At 39.1% G+C, this 19306-nt stretch overlaps 2 protein-coding genes across 3 annotated transcripts in view; one reads left to right on the top strand and one right to left on the bottom strand.

Moving 5' to 3' along the window:
* Positions 1–2070: 2070 nt before the first annotated feature.
* On the bottom strand, positions 2071–5760 carry cimip5 (ciliary microtubule inner protein 5). 2 transcript variants are annotated; one of them, XM_074692180.1, is made up of 4 exons: positions 5650–5760; positions 3459–3645; positions 3328–3367; positions 2071–2920 (listed from the first exon to the last, which is right to left on the bottom strand). In XM_074692180.1, exons 1-4 carry the CDS (start codon positions 5756–5758, stop codon positions 2723–2725), a joined length of 534 nt encoding a protein of 177 aa, XP_074548281.1. In that variant the 5' UTR covers positions 5759–5760; the 3' UTR covers positions 2071–2722. The 2 variants fall into 2 exon arrangements, with proteins under 2 accessions (XP_074548281.1, XP_074548282.1); XM_074692181.1 differs by lacking the exon at positions 5650–5760 and having other exon boundaries at positions 3459–3829.
* The window catches only part of LOC141806583 (CAP-Gly domain-containing linker protein 4), a 59968-nt gene continuing 45873 nt past the window's right edge, over positions 5212–19306 (top strand). The window contains exons 1-6 of the mRNA XM_074692179.1: positions 5212–5328; positions 10239–10370; positions 14808–14947; positions 15437–15530; positions 15777–15938; positions 16122–16240. Of these exons, the coding sequence (XP_074548280.1) occupies positions 10253–10370; positions 14808–14947; positions 15437–15530; positions 15777–15938; positions 16122–16240 (633 nt within the window). The 5' untranslated portion in view covers positions 5212–5328; positions 10239–10252. The remainder of the gene's footprint in view (positions 5329–10238; positions 10371–14807; positions 14948–15436; positions 15531–15776; positions 15939–16121; positions 16241–19306) is intronic.

Raw genomic sequence — 19306 nt, 5'->3', positions numbered from 1 at the left:
GCACATTTAGCCGCTCTCATGTGTTGAAGTTGTTAAAAGATTACAATAACTGTGCTTTAGAATACTCCTTTTTAAAACTTTACAAACCTATTCCATATGTAGGCAACAAAGCACACTGAGGTTGATACATAATTTTATTTTGAAAACAAAGTTGAATATTTCCTGTATCATTTAGCAGACTTTACAGTTTCCTGCCAGCCGGCAAACGCTCCCATTTCCGTATACATCAACTGAAAGCTGATTGGCTTCTTGTGCTCACAAGTTGGGGCAAAGCATTTGAAAATGTCAAGCTCCTTCCTACAAACTCTAATCTCCTCTGTTTGAGACTTTCTGACCAGCTCCTCGTGAATCTTACTGTTTTAAAGGACCACTTACATAGCCCCCTTACTAAACGAGTATAAGAACAATGAGAAGACAAAACTGTAAACAAAGGGTTGGCCTTAAAAAAGAAAACAGAAAAAAAGGAGATCCACTGTGCACATCCCTTGCATTTTTGGGCTGGCTAGACCTACTCAGGTGGTGCAGTATTCTTCATAAGGCTGAGTTCTTCTATAGTAAAACAAAATAAAGAAAACAAATAGTCTGTATTGTTCAAGAAAACAACCTTGAACTCAGACAACAAGAGCTGAGCTGAAATGCTATCATGAGGCTATAAAGAAGAAACTAGAGGGGAAAATGGGAAAAATTACAACTGAAAGCTAAGACAGCAAATTAAATAAAATGAAAACACTGAAAGATAATTGATAAAAAAAAAAAAAGGTCAGTAAGAATCAATTCATTATAGACTTAAAAAACGAACTAAAGACGCACATTAAAAACTACATTAAGTTAAAGTAACAGTCTGTGAGCCGTTTAAACATTCCACAGACTGTTAGTGTAAATTCTGCTTAAAAATTTCACACTTTGGGTATCTCATAACTACACACATGTAACATTGGGTGTAGTGACAGGTCAAAGAGACGTCACATAACCTCATTTGAAGTGGATGTCTGTCTAAGTCTGGTTCTGCCTGAGGTCTCTGCCTGTTAAAGGGCAGACATTAGCGGGTGAAGACCTGTTAATGTAAATAAGGTCTGAATTTGGAAAATGTCTTGTGATAACTTTTATGATTTAGTGCTGCTATATGAATAAAGACCGATCAATTGATTCACTTACTGACTGTTTGATTGAATGATTGATAACCATGTCTATTAGAGGCAACCGTTGGACTGTTTCCTGTGAGCTCCACATCCCTGAACAATTAATATCTCTGTAAAATGTCAAAACAGTAAATCAATAGATAATAATAATAATAATAATAATAATAAATTTTATTTGTAGAGCACTTTTCATCAAAGCGATCTCAAAGTGCGACAATAAAACAAGGTTAAAAACAACAAGATAACAAAGAGGTTAAATGTCTTCAGTGAAAGCTTTTTTAAAAAGAAAGGTTTTTAGGCCCTTCTTAAAAGAGTCTGTTGTTTGTGGAGCCCTCAGGTGTTCAGGGAGGGCATTCCACAAGCGAGGAGCGGCTGAGCTAAATGCCCGATCACCCATTGTACACAGTTTAGTCCTGGGGGGCAGAAGGAGGTAGTTGTTACCAGAGCGGAGGCGTGATGAGGTTTGTGGTTTGAGAAGTTCTTTTAGGTATGGGGGGGCGTTTCCATGGATGCAGTGGTGGGTTAGGAGGGAGACAGATTAAAAAAAATAGACAAATAAAGAGAAAATGCAGGTTGAAACTGCTGATCTCCTCTCTCTCCTGGATTATGAATGATAATTCAGAGGCTGTATATCTATTTGATTTTATCTGTCTGGTTGAAAAAAAAAAAAACCTACCCCTCTCTGATATTTTGTATAGGGCAGATGTTGATCTGTTAAAGTTTGCTGTTACTATTAGAGTTTACAAACCTATCACAGAGAAAACCATATTTGAAACATGCTTGTATTTATGAATGGCAAAAGAAGAAGTTCAATTCCTCCAGAAGTGAAAATACACAGCCTTTATTCCAACGACTCATTGACTTTTATTTCATTTTAGCAACATCAACATCACATGACCACATGAGAACAACTTTTGTAAATTAAGGGGGGAAAAACTCATTTGGACAAGAGGGCAGTGATTAATAATGACAGTACAAAAAAATAGAATAAAATAATCAAATATTCCGCAGCTCATGCAAAGTGCAAATTGAAATTTGCTACATTTTTTTGTGTAAATCACACACAATACAGTTTATGGATATCATTACATGAACTCCTCTGTGTAGAAAGATAATGTTACCAATTATGCAACAGTGTCTGATGACTTTTTAAGCAGTTTAAAATGATTTTTTAAAAAAAGGTTATTAGCTACTCAACAGAGCTCAAGTGTCATGAATGTATCTGCTGGTGTCTTTTTTCCTCACTTTCTCTTTAATTGTGAACAAAAGCCCATGCATGTAGTTTTTTCTTACTGAATATAAAATTTCCAAAAACAACTATAAACTATCTGTCTAACCCATAGTACAGTATGAGTGAAGAATGACTTCTTAAATCTATGACAGCTAACATTTTCTTCTGACTTCTCTTTGAGATGTCTTTAAAGTTGGTTTATCTTTATATTCACTGGCCATGAAAACAAACAGAAGAAAAATTCAACCTGGCATTCTAACTCTGGCCCCACTTATAGACAGTAGTCCCAGTTCTGAAGAACCCATAGAGGAACAAGACCTGATGTATAAATGTAGGGTACTTCCAGGACGTTCTAGCAGGGCAGAAACTGTGGATCCAGCTTACGTTTGCGTATGCCAACCGACCAGATCAACAGCCTGTCCAGTTTGACCAGTTCACTCCCCAGAGGAGTGGACAGTCTGCTGCCAAACATCTGGTTGGTGGTGTTGGGGACGCGGCCAGAGAAGAGAGGCACATAGCTGGGTGGAGGTTTCTCTGGTTTTGGCTGACCCTACAAACACAGGAGGAAAACATCAGTTAACATCCAGCCGTGCAGCAGCTTACAGGAACAGATCACATGAAAATTTGAGGAATAAATGAGGCAAAATTATTCTCTAATCACTTACTTCATAATACTCTTATTATTATACCATTGTTTATTTAATTCTATATACACTCAGCTCTTTCATTTGGTTCAAATCTAATTGCTAATAATCTGACAAATTGTGACATTGCAAGACCTCATCCTAAAGAAAAAGTTAGTTTTCTGACTCAAGTAGGCAAAATGCCTTGTTTTTCCATCAACATTTTAGTGGAGTGATGTAAAGACACACTAGCTTTAGAAAATTCAGAGATGAAGCACCATTTTTCACAGGAACTATGACATCCATACAATCTCTTACATACATATAATCTTACCAACTGATCATAGTTCATCAGAAAGCCCCAGTTCTTCTCCCTGTGGACCAGAATGCATTAGTTCAGGTCTTAAAACATCAACACTAGCGGTCAGATGCCTTAGATCAGTTTAAAAAAAAATTCAGATGTACCATTCTCGGACACCTCTCCTCTCTCCTCGCACCAGTTCCGTCCAAGCTCGGTCTTGTTTCACGGTATCACTCTTTTCAGGCGTCTCCCCCGTGGACACCGTCTCCACTTTGCCGTGGCGGCTTCTGTCCACTGTTGGCTGGGATGATTTCGGTCTGGTGCTTTTGTTTCGTTCAGGTAACCGGTAACCTGCAGAGGACACGCGCCTGTTCAGATCCATTCTCATAGACGGGAACCGAGTTTTTCACAAGTTAGTCTTTGTTAGTCTGGGACTGTTAACACGAACTGAAAGCAGCAATAAATCGATGTTTTCTCTCAAAACGCAGGGTGCGTATCAGCCAGAGCAAATCACTGCCACGAGCTCACTCGGAACTTTTTGTTGACGTCTCCATGGAAACAGTGTTGGGTTTTGTTTGGGTATTTTTCCTCACTGATTGGATGGTCTCTACAGTAGCTAATAAAGTGAAATGGGGCTCCTGAGCGATACAAACCCGTGCGCAGGAGAGTTTCCCATGCGCACAAGATAGCAGGTGCACCTGTGTTTTAGAGGGCACCAAAGTTAACGTCATACAAGAAAAACAAGAACAAACACATTGGATGTCAGAGGTCATTTTAGCCTTCAGGGTGATTGATTCAACACGTCATATCATGCCTATGATAGAAGACGGTCCACCTTTAAATGGTTGCTGAGACATAGTTACAGCAGACAATATGATGCAGTGATTTATTGTTATACAATAGAAATATTGTTACCTCATCCAAACACAGTAGTAACCATTCTTTAGAATAGAATAGAATAAAATTAATATAGTTTATTCATGTATATTCAAAGAAACTCCACTGTTTTCATGCCTCAGGTTAAAAAAAAAAAGTAGTTCACAATCAATTGTGGAAACAGGAAAACTTATCAGAACTACTTGTACATCCCTAACCAGAGGAAATTTAACATAAAAAGTCCTTTCAGGGCATCTCTCATTCACACCTTGCCCCTGCCAATGAGCAGATGAGGCCCTAACTTTGAAACTCAGATTATAGCCCCTCCTCAGAGGATTTTGATTCAAGAGTTACTCCTCATGCTCTTTCCACTGCCCTAAAGTATACCTAGCCTAGGTTAGCTGTTCTTCACTTTCTCGCACTGAGCCTCCCAACAGTTTGTCATGACTTTTTTTTTTTTCAGCGAACCAAAAGTCCACAGCCTTTCTTGCCACCAGTACCTCAGCCCAGTCTCCAAACAACAGAACTTCCAGGTTCACATGGACATGCAAACCCCTCACTAATTTTTGAAATTATATTTCACACCTACAGACAGACTTAAGAAGATCAAATGTTAAATTGTTTCCTCATGCATGGATAGTAGCCCAAATGGTTGGGAAATTAATTAGGTACTGATAAATACCTAGTAAATACAGATAGATTTAATCAGCAATTTTTTTGTTTGTGAAAAAAAATGTGATTTTTAAATTCTTTGCTAGTTGTGTTTTCCTTTGCATACCATAAAACCATGGCATTTTGGAACCCCAATAGCACACAAAAGACCCAGTAAAGATCCAAACACTACTAAAAAGTGGTGAAATATAGGTTATTTTTTTATACCCAAAAATAAAATAAATGCCATAGAGTGTTACCAAAAACAACAACAACAACAAAAACAAACAAACAAACAAAAACCTTACTCATAGTCATCAACAAATGATTCGTCTAGGCTTTTATTTTGAAGACTGTAAAAGGCGGGTATTCGCAATGCTTTTATTCTGAAACCGGATGTGGTTTAGCTACGTTACTGACACATGATGTGCAGTCGGATAAGTAATCCTCCCCTGGCTTTTTAGTCATTTTCCCTATGCATGAATCAAAACAAGCTGAGAGGTTAAGGTAAGCATCCCTATTGCTTCTTATCATTTACTGTGTGGTGCATTCACGTGTACTTTTAAGCCATAGAGTGCAGGTGAAGCAGGTGTAAAGCTGGGCCCGGTGTACAGTTAGTGCTGGATGACATTACCTCTGAGGAGCTAACGTCAGTGAACATGACAGAGTAGGCACTTCGTATCAGTTTGTAACTTACATGAAGGCAAAACCTGAAGGAGTTAAGCATGTTTATTTATCAAGCATGGGCTGAAGGACTACATCATCTTGTAGCTCCCTTTAAACACACACCGGCTTTTTAGCATATGCTAGCCGGCTAACAGAGCTTACCTCTGCTGATGCCAGGATTAAAAACTGGTGTTGTTAAACCCCTAATGGCTTGGAAATTAATCAGAATTGTGTAGAATTTATGATATGTTAACCCCACTTTATGTGCCATCATTGCTGCACACCTGTCTGGAGAGGGAGAGGTCGCTTCTCTGTGGGTGGGTCTCCCCAGCTGTGATGAATTATCTGAAGCTAGCTACAGTTTATGCTAGATTTACACTAGAAATACCAGGTTCATTAAGATTAACGCCACCTATAAACACAGTCTTGGTTTAACACCTCCATGAATTAACCTAAGCTTTGTTTTCAAGACGTGTAGCAGAGAATTTTGTGTGGTATAATTTAAGCTCCTTATGAACATTTTGTACAGGTTTTTGGCAGCGTGATACACAGGTGTATCCAATCAATAAGGCTGATTAGACTTATAAGGTGCTAAGTGAGGCAAAACTTTAACAGGAAAAAACAAGATAATAGTATTTGCATGTACAATTTGAAAGTGTTCTTCCTGGCAAAGATGAATTATTTTATGGTGACAGACCACTCTTTATTCAGTCAGTGTTTTACCTGCCACTCAGAAGGTAACAGATCATCCTGGTCAAAGCTCACCAACCTCTCTGTCCAGTTTGAGACTCAGTGGTAGAGTCAGTTATCTTCCAGTAAACATATCAGTGTTATATATCTATTCACTGAACCGCATATTTAGGTACTAACTAGGTCTGAATTATTTAGAATTGATAAATATTAAAAGTAGTGTAAAAATGTCTTAAGTGGTGGGAGAATTGAAAATACTGTTTAAGTCCAGATTCATGACTGGAGAGCAAGACCAAACAGATAATATTGCAAGTCATTTGCTCCATCAGAGTTTGTGTTATTTTTTTATTGAGCTGTGGGCATTGGTGCCAATACTGTTATACTAAGGACTGTGAGACACTGAGTCATCTCATTGGCTAAACATTTGTCACGTTGACATCAAGGTTATAATAGTTTTGGATTTGTCATTATACTTTAGTTTTATTTAGTTTTGATTTTTTCCATTACAGTTTAGTTTTAATTTGTTTTAGAGCAAGCATTCTAGTTTTTATTTAGTTTTGATTTTTGCAACAAGGCTTAGTTTTAGTTTAGTTTTAGTTTTTTCACACCTTATTTGCCAGGTCCAGGATTCAAAAAGGTCAGAGTAATTGTTTTGTAATACTGATTATTTTCCAGTCTAACATAGTGCTCACTGCTCAGTCAGTGCTGATACTGAACTGTTGGCTGCTCTCTTCAACACAAAAAAATAATATAAACTTAATATAAAAAATATATACAAAATAATAGAAAAATAATATAAACAAAAACTATATAAAACAATATAATATGAGCTTGAATATTTAGAAACTTGGACTATGTAGCAAGAAAGACAGACTTAAAAACAATTAAAGGCAGACTCACATGAAATTAAACTATTACAGATGCTCTGATTCATTGCTCCACTACGTTACAACGCAGCACAGCGCACAGCCAGTCAGTGCAGTAAACAAGCACGACCCAGTGCGTCACTATGATGGTGCTGTACGGCACTGTTAACTGCCGAAAACTGTCTAAAATTGGTTGGGAAAATGTGTCGGATTAATTTAAATCCTAAAGGCTATTAATGTGGTCAGAAACTAAAACTAAGAGCATTTTCTCTATCATTTTAGTTAGTTTCAGTTAGTTTTGTGAACACAAGATACAGTTTTAGTTTACTTATGGTTTTTGTTTTCTTTTCTAGTTTTCATTAGTTTGAGTTAACTGGAATGTATTTTAAATTTTAGTTTTCATTTTTAGTTTTTTTTTAGTTAACTATTATAACCTTGGTTGACATCTGTGGGAGTGGTTGTGCACAAAAATATGGCATGACGAAAGTGTTCTCTATAGACCCTCATCTGCATAGATTTTTAAAATCTTCTTCTATTGTGTAGCAGAAGAAAAAAAGATGTTTATATATTCTCATTTACCTGCATTCCATTTTCCCTGGTTATGCATTAGGATTTGTTGCTTATTTTGTCTTTCTCTTTTCAATTAGGTGAGTGAAAAACATGAGATTGTTGGACCATTTTGTCAGTGTTTGTACCCAGTTTCAAAAACTCTGGAAAGACTTTTTAATATTCTTTTGGAAATCAAACTTTTTTGGTGGAAACCCTGGAAGAGTCTATGATAACAGAAATTCTGCAGCATCTCTCTTCTCAAGCTGGTCAAGTCTCAGTCTCTCACCTATGGTTGCTTCATCTGGTCAGATTGATGTATGGGAGTCCAGGTGATAGACAGCTTTAGTTACACAAACACCTCTGTCCTTTGACTCTGTGTTTGTTTGTAGGAATACAGCTGTCACCGTGCAGCTACATTCCCGCACCGTGGCTCTCATGGTTGAGCAGTCAGAGAGTGGCAGCAGTGCACAGCTCTTGAAAGTGAGAGTGACATTCCAGCCGGTGAGAGTCAGAGGTGAGAACTGTGAGGCTGGAGAGTGCATAGGCCGTAAATAGCTGTTGGACCTGGGAGTCAGGAGATCAACAGAGTATGTCCACAGAGAGGTAGGGGGAGAGTTACCAGAGATTGAGGAGGGGACTGTCCGTGCAGGGGGTTATTTTGGGAAGCAGCTTGGCGAGATGTTCTGCTGGATCCAGACTGTGTCTCTTCATTTTAGCCTAGCTGGACTGGAAAGCTCAAATGGAGATCAACAAGAGCGAGGAGAAGGGAGAAGATGACAGTGAGTTTCAGTTGGTCTGGCAGCTTTAAGGCTCAGTGTTGCTTGTTTGGCCTGGTGTGTTGGGAGTGTTTGTATTTGTTGCAGTTCGACCTCTGATGACTGCTGTCACTTCTCTCTGTCTCCAGTTTCCCTGTTTATATCCCAGTGTTTGAGTGTTAGCTCAGCAGCCCAGCATTTATCAACAGAAAGCTATGTTTGAATGTGTTCAGAGAAAAAACAAAACAAAACTGGAATTATTAATTAATGTCAACTTTGGTCTCTGATCCTACGGCCATTCTAATAATGTGCCGATAGATGTAAAAACTATATAGCTAATATGTACTTTTCCATATCATATTACACTTCATAATATCAAATCACATAACTTAATCTTGTGAATTTTTCATGACACTTTTTATTGGCTGTTTTCTTAAATAATGCTCAGCTGGACTGAGGGGCCAAGTACACAAAGAAAATATCTATCCTAGTATTACAGCTTTGTGTGCTGTCAGGAGCACTGATGGAGGACAAGATGGACTGATATTCTTTATTCTAAATTCTGATTATGCAGCATAAATTTTACCTTTACATCAGTTTTTAGATCAACACAATCTTCCTTTGTCTACTTTTGGTTACCCTATGAAACTTTTGTAGATTCTGTATAATTATTAGGGATAGACTGAATATCGACTCGGCCAATCATCAGCACTGGTATTCAACATTTTGATTGACATTCAATCAATGTCGATTAATCAGCATTTTTGAGGCATGTCGGCATTGGCTTTTTTTTTTCTTTTTTTTTTAATCCAACGGCTGATGAGAATTCAATTAAAAACTGTATAATTGTGGCTCTGATGGAGCCATGCCCCTCTGTCTGCAGTCACCACTCTGTCTGAAGCATTGTCCCACCACAGTACCATTCCTTAAATACCTTAAAGATAAGTGAAAGATGTAACCTATATTGAGATTTCTGAAAACTTTATTTTCTATGGAAAACTTTAAGAAGCCATTTATTTTCTAGAGTTTTTTTTATTTTATTTTATGAGAAAGATAAGGAATTTAACAGTGGCAAGTGATGGAATTTGTATTATTCAAAACTTTAACTCTGGTATTTTCACTTTTGCTGCCAATGAATATTACTTTGTAATACTTGTATTACAAACCTGTTACATATGTAACAGGCACCAAAACATTATTTCCTTTCCTTTTTTCACCATTACCTTTGTTAGATGGTGAAAATGGACAGGCCACATATGGAAGAGTGAGTGGGGATGTAAAAAACACCCAGGGGCTGACGTTGAGCCTGGGGCTGATGCTAAAAGGACCGTGTATTTGGACTGACCGATCTGTTCATCAGATGCCACAAAACATACAGCTTTCAGAGTCACTTTAAATCAGCGGTCTTTGACATGTTCAAATACAGATTAATGATCACTTGGCAGGGCCAGTATTGGTGTTTTGTGCTGAATGTTAGCTGTGTGGTGTGGGATATACCACAAGCATTCATGTGTACTTTGCACATTTTTGAGGCTGTGCCTTTGCAGGTAAAAGTTTGCAAAAGTTGAACTCTATGAAAATAAATAAAAAATATCAAAATAAGCTTCAATAAAATGAAAGTGTTATGGGGTGATTATTTACTATTTATTATTTATTAATTGTGCAAGTGTATTACTATAGAAAGGTCATCACACTCATGTAACCAATATTAGGTAGGTAGGTTGTATTAAGAGTGATGTTATACTATATGTTTATAGTATAAGATGCTGCGATGCCTGAAAGCTGAAATGAAGTCATCTCTCTCTAAATGAAGTGGATTTTTCTCTGCTTTGCTGAGATCAGACCAACTTGTGTTCTCAAAATAGGACTTCTAATATTGTTCTCGCCGCAGGCCCTGAGGGGGAGATGACAAAGGAGGATGTATCAGAGCCTGTCGAGGGAGACACTGTGCTGGGCCGGACAGCCCCCCATCAGCGGCCCATCATCCACCAGGTGGCCTCTGCACCCATGCCCAGCGACTGTGGTGAGGATCCACACACGTGCACAGATTGAGTCCAGAACACAGAGGAGCTCTGTGAGATTTCAGGCTCATTAACACAGTCACTGCCCAACTGACGGAGTGTGGAAAGATTGGATATGACTGGATTGAGATAAAACGTTTCCACTGTGTGTGTTTTTCATCAGTCAAAGGGATAAATATCTGATGGTGTTAAGAAACCTGGAGTGTGCTAGCTCAGAGTAATGATTGCTCATTGTTTGATCGGTGCACTAGAAGGCGAGACTAATCAAGATGAGGCATTCATAATTATGACTGAGAGAATGATGATCATCTTAATCCAAGTCCTTAAACTGCACTCAGTAACCACACTGACGAATGGATCCAATTTCATTCTGGCAGATGTCTCCGTCTTGTTCATTTGTTCCTGTAATAATATCAAGTCTTCATTTTAGATTTTGTTTGTCATTAAACCATCATGTGGTGGCTCGGGCTAAATTGTTGGGCAAATTGCAAGTTTCTTTACCCAAAATGGGAGTGGCATGGTAAATTGGAAAACACTGTTGTTGGACAGAGACAACACAAAAAAGAAATGATAATATCTGCACATTCACTTCCTGTCTCGTGCTTTGTTATTCTATTCTGCACCTTAACTTTATCATTTTATTTTATTTTATGTTATTTTATTTCATTTTATATATGTATATATATATATATATATATATATATATATATATATATATATATATATATATATATATATATATATATATATATATATATATATATACGCTGATGTCACTATAAAATCCCACAGCGCACATGGCTACTTAATATGCACGTACTGATTTGCATTGACCATATATGGTTATGTTCGGACGTGCTGAAGGCGGGAAACGAGGTGTGTTCACATTTACGCTGTTCTCGGCGCGGTGTGGTTTATAACGGGGAATAGCGTGCAGCCGTGTGTACGCAGAGTTTGATAGATCTAAAAAGAGTGTTGGTCGTCTGCACGTTTTGCCTTTTCGTCGTAAGTGAAACTTAAGAGGACTTTTACGCGCTGTAATAAATGAGGCCCCAGGAGAGGAGACTATGAAATAATGAGCCGCGTCAGCTCGTTGGTATGGTAACAGGTGATTGTACTGTGTGCCTGCACTGACTCTGAATGTGCGGTGATAATGAAACAATGTGGTCTCTCTCGTCACTGAAACTCTGGAACCGGGACGTGCGCGGTGCAGCCGCTCCTCTTCCAGTGAAGGGAGGCAGACAGCTCAGTGAGCTACTGTGGCCACGGCTGCAGTTAGCATGGGCGCTAATGCCCAAAGAAAGACGTTGCATGTACCTCAGAGTCAGACGCCCCACTCCAGTGTCTCTGGAAGCTGGTTTGCGTCAAACGTATCAAGTAAAGAGCGACGTGTATGAGTGGGACCAGTGTACGCGCACTCTTGTTCTTGCTTGTTTACGTACGGTAGGAAATTACAGCTGTGTAATGATCTGACCGAGTGACGGATCGTATTTTTTTTTCCATATGAGACTGTGGCGGGGCCACAGTCTCATTAGTTAATGGGAAACACTGATATATATATATAGTTTTACAACTTCTCTGTGTTTATATATATATATATACATATAATTTTTAGGGCTGTCATTTTAACGCGTTAATTAGATTAATTAATTACACCGCAAATTAACGCGTCATAAAAATAACGCAGATTAATCTGGATCCCAAACCCGCAAGGCGTTCAAAGACGCACTTATTTTCAAATGTCTAGCATTTACAAACAGTTTGTCCTACATGAAAAAAGTGGTGATCTCGTCAGACTTTCAAATTTCCAAAGGTCCCTGAATGTATCACACCTGACGTCAGCAACTTTGAACCGGGGTGAAGAGAGAGCGCTGTTAAGGGGACTGCCATCCACATCTCGTTTATTCACACGTCCTTTTTGAAAATCTACAGAAAATCAACCGTTTGCTCTAGCTCAATTCTGTAAAAAACAGGTAATTTTACACTCTTTACTGCATCAAACAAGCCCTGAATGATTGATAAATGTCTTGTATTTAAATCTAAAGAATTCTTTGAAAATTTCCTTCCATCCTCCTGGTGTCATGTTTCAGCTTGGGGGCTGCTCTGCACCAATCAGCAACAGTTTGTGTGTTCAGAGCTTGTTAAACTGAAAATACTTCACTTTTCTTTGATCCAAGACTTGAAAAAAGTGTTTTGTACATGGTTCCTCACAGTTTTTAGCCTTTAGCCCTGGTTCTCCTGACCTCATAGAAGTATAGAAGTTCATATTGCAGTGAAAATTGAGTCCACATCAAGTAAAAATGTGAGCAGAAGCAAAAAACGTCCTAAAAATCAAATCAGCTTATCTTAGGTGCAGGACTGTGATTTTGTAAAGATAGAATCATAACACTTTTTTCATTTGTTCCTTATGCCTCAGGGTACCTAAAAATGTTTTGTATATATTCCCACCTTATTTTTAAATGTTTTTTTAATGTCTTTTAATGTAATTTTAATGTCCTGGAATTCAAATTCTTTATTTTGGGACCTTAAGCAGATATGAGATTAAGATGTGATTAATTAGATTAATTAATTACAAATCCTGTAATTAATTAGATTAATTTTTTTAATCGCCTGACAGCACTAATAATTTTATTTTTATTTCGTATCTTATTTTACTTTGCTTCACTTATGTTTGCTCCTCACACTGTTTTGCACTCACTGACCTTTTGCAATTTTGTTGTACTTGTTGCAATGACAAATACATTTTTATTCTATTCTATCCTATTCTATTCTATTCTATTTTACAAGTTCCCATTCATAATTGTGATTTCCTTCAAAGGCCCATGAGAAACATTGATGTGTTGATTGTAGTGACACTTTTGGACAAAAGTAGTACTGCTCTGTTGTAACGAAGACTGCATCTCTCATGAGCACAGTGGCTGGTAGGTGTCAGACGATTTGCAAAAGTAAAATCCACAACAGGAATGCAAGAGCAGAAACACGATTTGCAAAAGCCACAACACAACAGAAGTTGAGAAGACAGTTTTCCTAATGGACACAGAAAAGTTGTGAAAGTAAGTAAATGATTATTTTCTTTTTTTACCTTCAGCTATGATAGATATAGCGTTAATGCTAATGTTTTTGATTCATTAAGCTAAATATAAGATGACACATTTTTCCAGTAAATAAGAAAAATAAGTACTATGAAGGAAATCACAAGGTAAGACCTCTATGAAGCTACATTTATCATAGCTGAAGTTAAAGAGGTAATCATTCACTCATTTTTACAACTTCTCTGTGTTTGTTGGGATAATTGACCTTTTTAACTTCTGTTGTAGCTGCACTTCCATTGTGTTGTTGCATTTTGCAAATTGTGTTTTTGCTCTTTCATTTGTGTTGTGGCTTTTGCAAATCGTCTTTACCCAGCAGCCACTGTACATGAGCACCATGACACTGTTTTAAGAGTGTGACTTGCTTGTTGTGGAAGCAAATAAATGAAATAATGATCTTTTTTTCAATATTACTTTTGTTAGCTCAACTCAAAGTAGACTGTCCTGAAAAAGTAGAAAGACATTCACACAGCGACACACACATTAAATTCTGACCACAGCCAGTTCTTATTTCAGATTCTCAGTCCAAGAAAAAAGCTTCAACAGTAATTCTGTCCTTTTTTACTTACCCTGCTCCAGTATCAGCCATGAGCACAAACTTAATGTCCACAGAAAATGATCTGGTGTTGGGTTGGTGGTGATTCTGGGTAGAATAGTTCACTGAATTGTTGTCATTGTAGAAAAATCCAACTCCATTTATTTGCCATCTTTATGAAAGTAGCTTTCCAGCAACAGTATTTGGAAGAATCCTGCACAGTGAGCACATTGGCACAGTGTTCATGTTGTCAGAGGTAAAGCCATCAACACTTTCTGTTGTTCTTTGTGAAATGAATCTACTGACAGATTTCAGGCCAGCCAGTTTTCAGATTTCTTTAATTCCTGCCAAAGCCTGGATTTACTGATTGCTTCAGCAGAGAATCAATGAATCTAACAGGAAACACTTTTAAATAAGTGATCTGTCTTAGTTTCAGAGTTAATGCACTCTCTGTAAAACAGTCAGTGAAGCAAATTAAAGGCATTTGATGCTGACAGAAATTTTAGTCTCAGCATCTGTGAAAGGCCAAACTTATTTGTTTTCAGCCTCAGCCAAGTTCCCTAATGCTTCATTTGGTTCACAGCAAGCCATACACTATTACATCTGATTGAGTTTGCCTCTGCAAGCACAGCTAGGGCATTTGCAGAGATTAGAAATTTGATAGAATCGATTGAACAGCTTGTTGCAGAAGCTTAATGTGTATCTGTGCTGCAGCGTTTAAGGCCGACTCTTTTCAGAAGCTCATACTGGTGGAAAAATAACAGAAAGCTTTGTGTTGTCCTTTTGTGTCTCTTTGCTCTTCCACCTCGCTCCAGAGTTCTCCTTCTTTGATCCCAGTGAGCCACAGTGTAAGGAGGTGCTCCTGGATCCCAGCACCACCATACCAGAGCTGTTCGCTGTCCTCAGGCAGTGGGTGCCCCAGGTCCAGAAAAACATCGACCTTATCGGCAATGAGGTAACGCTTTCCTCCTGAGACATTTATCTCTCTGAATTTTAAAATTCATAATTCACCAGCGATTGATAAACTAACCATAAACCATGGGAGACATGTCTGAAACATAACAATCCTTCAGTAAAGAGACCTGTTCTTTGGCTGTTGGTGAACCCTCTGTAAACCTGCTGTAAACCAGCTCCTCTCAGAGCTACATAGTTGCTGCAATGCAGTTAATTGTGCAGGGGAGCACTTGTCTCAAGGGTAAAAGCAGACGATTACTTTCTTTCACTCATTTAATAACAGCTGCCCTTGAGAGACAAATGCTTTGTTTCAATGTGAGTTCGCCAAACAATCCTCATTGAAACGTAAAGATGAGTAGAGTTACGAGAGGCCCAGCTCACTTGTCATTCATCAGATCAGTGCTCTCACTTTATGGGCCATTATGTAATATATCTGCACAATGACAACAGCAGCCCGCAGAGACACACTGCTCATTTTTTCTTTGCACAGATCCTAAAGAGAGGCTGCGGCGTGAATGATCGAGATGGCCTGACGGATATGAGCCTCCTGCACTACTGCTGCAAGGCCGGGGCCCCAGGCATCGGTTAGTATTGACACAAGTGTTAAATAAACTCTCAGCCGGACAGTAAAAGTGTATCCACATCCCCTTCATCTGGCTTGTGTGTGAGCGTATCTCACCTTTCTGAGTACTGCACATAATCCTCTACGACTCAGTAAGTACTTGTGTTCATCATTACTGCTCCTTAAACAGTCTCAGGAGCTGAGAAACAGTCTGGTCCCTGCTCCCTCTCAGAGCACAAACATGCCCGTGTCCCTCCTCTTTCCTCAGGTGATGCAGAGACTGCAGCCTCCTTTGCACGTCAGATCCTCGCTCTGGGAGCTGATCCCAACCTCCGATCCCGCTGGACCAACATGAGGGCCCTGCACTATGCTGCGTACTTTGACGTGCCTCAGCTCATCAGGGTCGTGCTGCAGGCCTCCCAGCCTGGAGGTGAGAGCAGATCTGAGATCAAATACTGCCTGAGGTCCAGGGTGGATGACCTGTGGTCGAATGCTTGCTTGAGTTGTGCTGTGTTATTTGCTGAAGCACTTGAGTGGAAACAAACTAGTTTCTTTAGAATTTCTACAGAATTAATTCAGATAACATTTTCCTCCTGGATGTTTATTTTTGTAGAGGTGGACGCCACCTGCAGTGATTTTGACTTTGGCACGTCTCTGCACATCGCTGCGTCCAACCTGTGCACCTCGGCTGTGAAATGTCTGTTGGAGCTGGGAGCCAATCCTTCCTTCAGAGTAAGTTTGAAAACTCTCTTCCATGCACATGGACCACGGTCTATCTCATTTACTGTGTTAACTCTGCCAAATCAAATGATCTCATCCAAGTCACCTGAATATATGGTTGTTACGACCCCACAGATGGTTGGGGTATGAAAGTGAGGAGTAACAAATATGAACCCAGGACAAAAGAGGGATGAAATTAAGTGTTCGTAAAAGGAAAGTGTTTATTAACAATATAAGGAGTCTGAATCTTAAAACAAGTAGCTAATGAAATAAATAAACAAGCGAGAACCGAATCCTGAGGACAACGCTGAACCACTCTTCCCTTCTGGGATTAATAAAGTATTTTTTATCTTTATCTTTATCTTTATCTTTCAGCTAACAGTCAGTAGACAGGTAACATGCAGTCAAAGGCACACACTGGCCTAGACTGCTGCCTCTCTCCTGCTCTTATACTGCTCCTGCTGATTGCCAAGCAGCTACAGGTGAGCCCAATCACCTGGAGCTGCAGTGGAGGCCAGGGCTGCACCTGTGGAGGTAAAGAGCAGGAGGGGGAAAAAACACACACACACACACACACACACACACACACACACACACACACACACACACACACACACACACACACACACACACAAAGCCTATACGGCTGGGGCCGTAACAATTGTACGCTTGGTTACAGTCTCTTTGCAGCTTCAAAACTATTTCTCTCCATTAGCCACGTCTACATGGAGGCAAATATTCAGAATAGAATCGGGTTAGAAGCCCAAAACAGAATGAAAATGCTCCATATAAACACCTCATTCGGAATAAACAGGCCGAATCCGAATGGAATTTCATTCCGATGCACAGGGCTAGAATTTTCCTTTTCCCATTCCGATTAAAAGCAAAATCCTGTCATGTAAACGGTGAATCGGAAAGTTGTCAGGCTGGGTTCTGTCTGCGCATCCTCTGTCCTGACGTAAACAAGCAGTGACGTTTGACGTTTACTCACATGGAAACATGGTGGCTACCAAACAGAGCACACAGCACAGGTCTGCATCAGACAGTTTGCTTTTAATACAAACTCTCAAAGAACTAGACATTGTTGCACGCTTAGACGGTAGGAAAACAAGAAATACTGAACTATTTAAAAAAGTCCATGAAAAACTCAGCGAGGCAGGGATGGACCTTAACATCGAACAAATTAGGAACCGCTGGAAAACCCTGAAGGCTGGCTACTATAAGGCTAAACAGCACAATAGCAAAAGTGGGTATGACCCCAACAACTTTCCGTTTTTCAAATATATAAAAAAATAAATGAAATAGCTGTTCCGATTGAATGCCGTGGCACATGTAAACACCAGATCGGAATAGATCGCTTATCATGTAAACAGTTCGCCTGAGAGCTTCAAACAGAATGATTATAATCCGAATGAGAAAAAAGTCTGCATGTAAACGTGGCTACTGTTTCCATTTGGTGTATAGGAGCTGACCACCGGACATCACACACATACTGACTTAGGTTTTGAGCTCTGGGTCAATCATCATGGCTGTGGATCTTTGTGATTTCACAACCAGAACAGAAGTTACAGTTTAACATAGATCATCTGACATTCACAGATAGCCATGCTCCAAAGCTTATACTCTGCTTTGTTGATTATTTTGTTCTTGATGAGGCTGTGAATTTCCAAACAGACATTGTGGTTTGTTGCAGAAGACTTGAAATTAGTGATTGAGACATTTGCCAAACCTCTATACATCTACACAATTAAATTGTGCATTCAGTAAAACCATGGAGAAATAAAGAATTGAATACAATGGCTGTTTACATTCACACTTTATTCCTGTATTAATTTGAATAACAGTAATTTTCTGGTTGTGTAGGAGTCACGTGAACACCCTATTCCAATGGTCAAAACCAGATAAAGCTCATTTCCAGATTGTTTCAAACCCAAATAAAAACCCTGGCATGTGCCCGTATCAGCCTGGGTCATGTAAACGCGTCAGTCGGAGTATGCTCCAGATTAAGCTACTTAAAGGATTTGTTTGCTCAATTGTTTGTTCAACATGGGGAGGAAGCGAAAGACCCTAAACTTTGGGGCTTGGAAGAGACAGACTCACTCAAAATAATGAAAGATGAATAATGAATGATAATGAATAATGAATATCATCATGGACTACATAGATGGGCAGAAGCATATTTTTAAAAGACTGTGGACAAACTGCCATTAGGGAGGAATAAGAATGAGAGTCTAGTCACACTTTGATAAACAAGGGATACAAATATTACACAATATGGCTCAAAAGCAAACGTCAATACAGTGGATGCAAAACACACCCTTGATGACATCTTGTCATGACGTCACTACTACTACTACTGCTATGGTTTATCCAGAATATGTGGATTAACATGTAAACAGTAATATTCCTGTAGTTCAGCACTCTGTGGAGCATTTAAACAACTTTTTTTAAATATAGACTTAACCAGAATATGGACCTTGTGTAATGATGGAGGAGGAAATGGTCCTGACTCTGACAGTGACACGACAGAAAAAACCTCTATGATTTAGCTCACCTTGGTTTGCTTCACTGTGAGTGGAAATGTTAAGCTCAGTCAGATTAAAAAGAGCTCAGTTTGATTTGATCAGTTAATCAGATTTGTTTTGTAAATCAATATTTGGTATAACCTTGGTCAGCAATGATTTGGTAGTTGTTTTGGTGCTGTTGGCAGGTAATAAGACATCTCTGTGAAGCTTGTCAGAAACAGAGACATGAAGTGCTTTTCCTCACAGACGGCTGTGATGACTGTGGACTTGATAAAACACCGTGGATCAAAACCAGCAGATGACACAAAACCCCAAATCATCACAAGCTGGGAAAACTTCCCACTGGACTTCAAACACCTTGGACTCTGTGCCTCTTCATTCTTCCTCCACACTAAAAGACCTTGATTTCCAAAAGAGGACTGTGGATCACTCAAGTCCTTTTTTCCTTAGCTGAGGTGTGAGGCGCCTCTGATGTTGTCTCTGTTTCAGGAGTGAAGTCTTTTTCCTGAAGACGCCTGTGCGTGGTGGCTCTTGATGCACAGACACCAGCCTC

Source organism: Halichoeres trimaculatus, unplaced genomic scaffold (assembly GCF_033239565.1).
Source record: "Halichoeres trimaculatus isolate MK-OKI-2021-1 unplaced genomic scaffold, fHalTri1.1 fHalTri1_scaffold_17, whole genome shotgun sequence".
Taxonomy (NCBI): domain Eukaryota; kingdom Metazoa; phylum Chordata; class Actinopteri; order Labriformes; family Labridae; genus Halichoeres; species Halichoeres trimaculatus.
The sequence above is the reverse complement of the archived record's forward strand: the minus strand, read 5'-3'. Positions and strand labels throughout refer to the sequence as shown.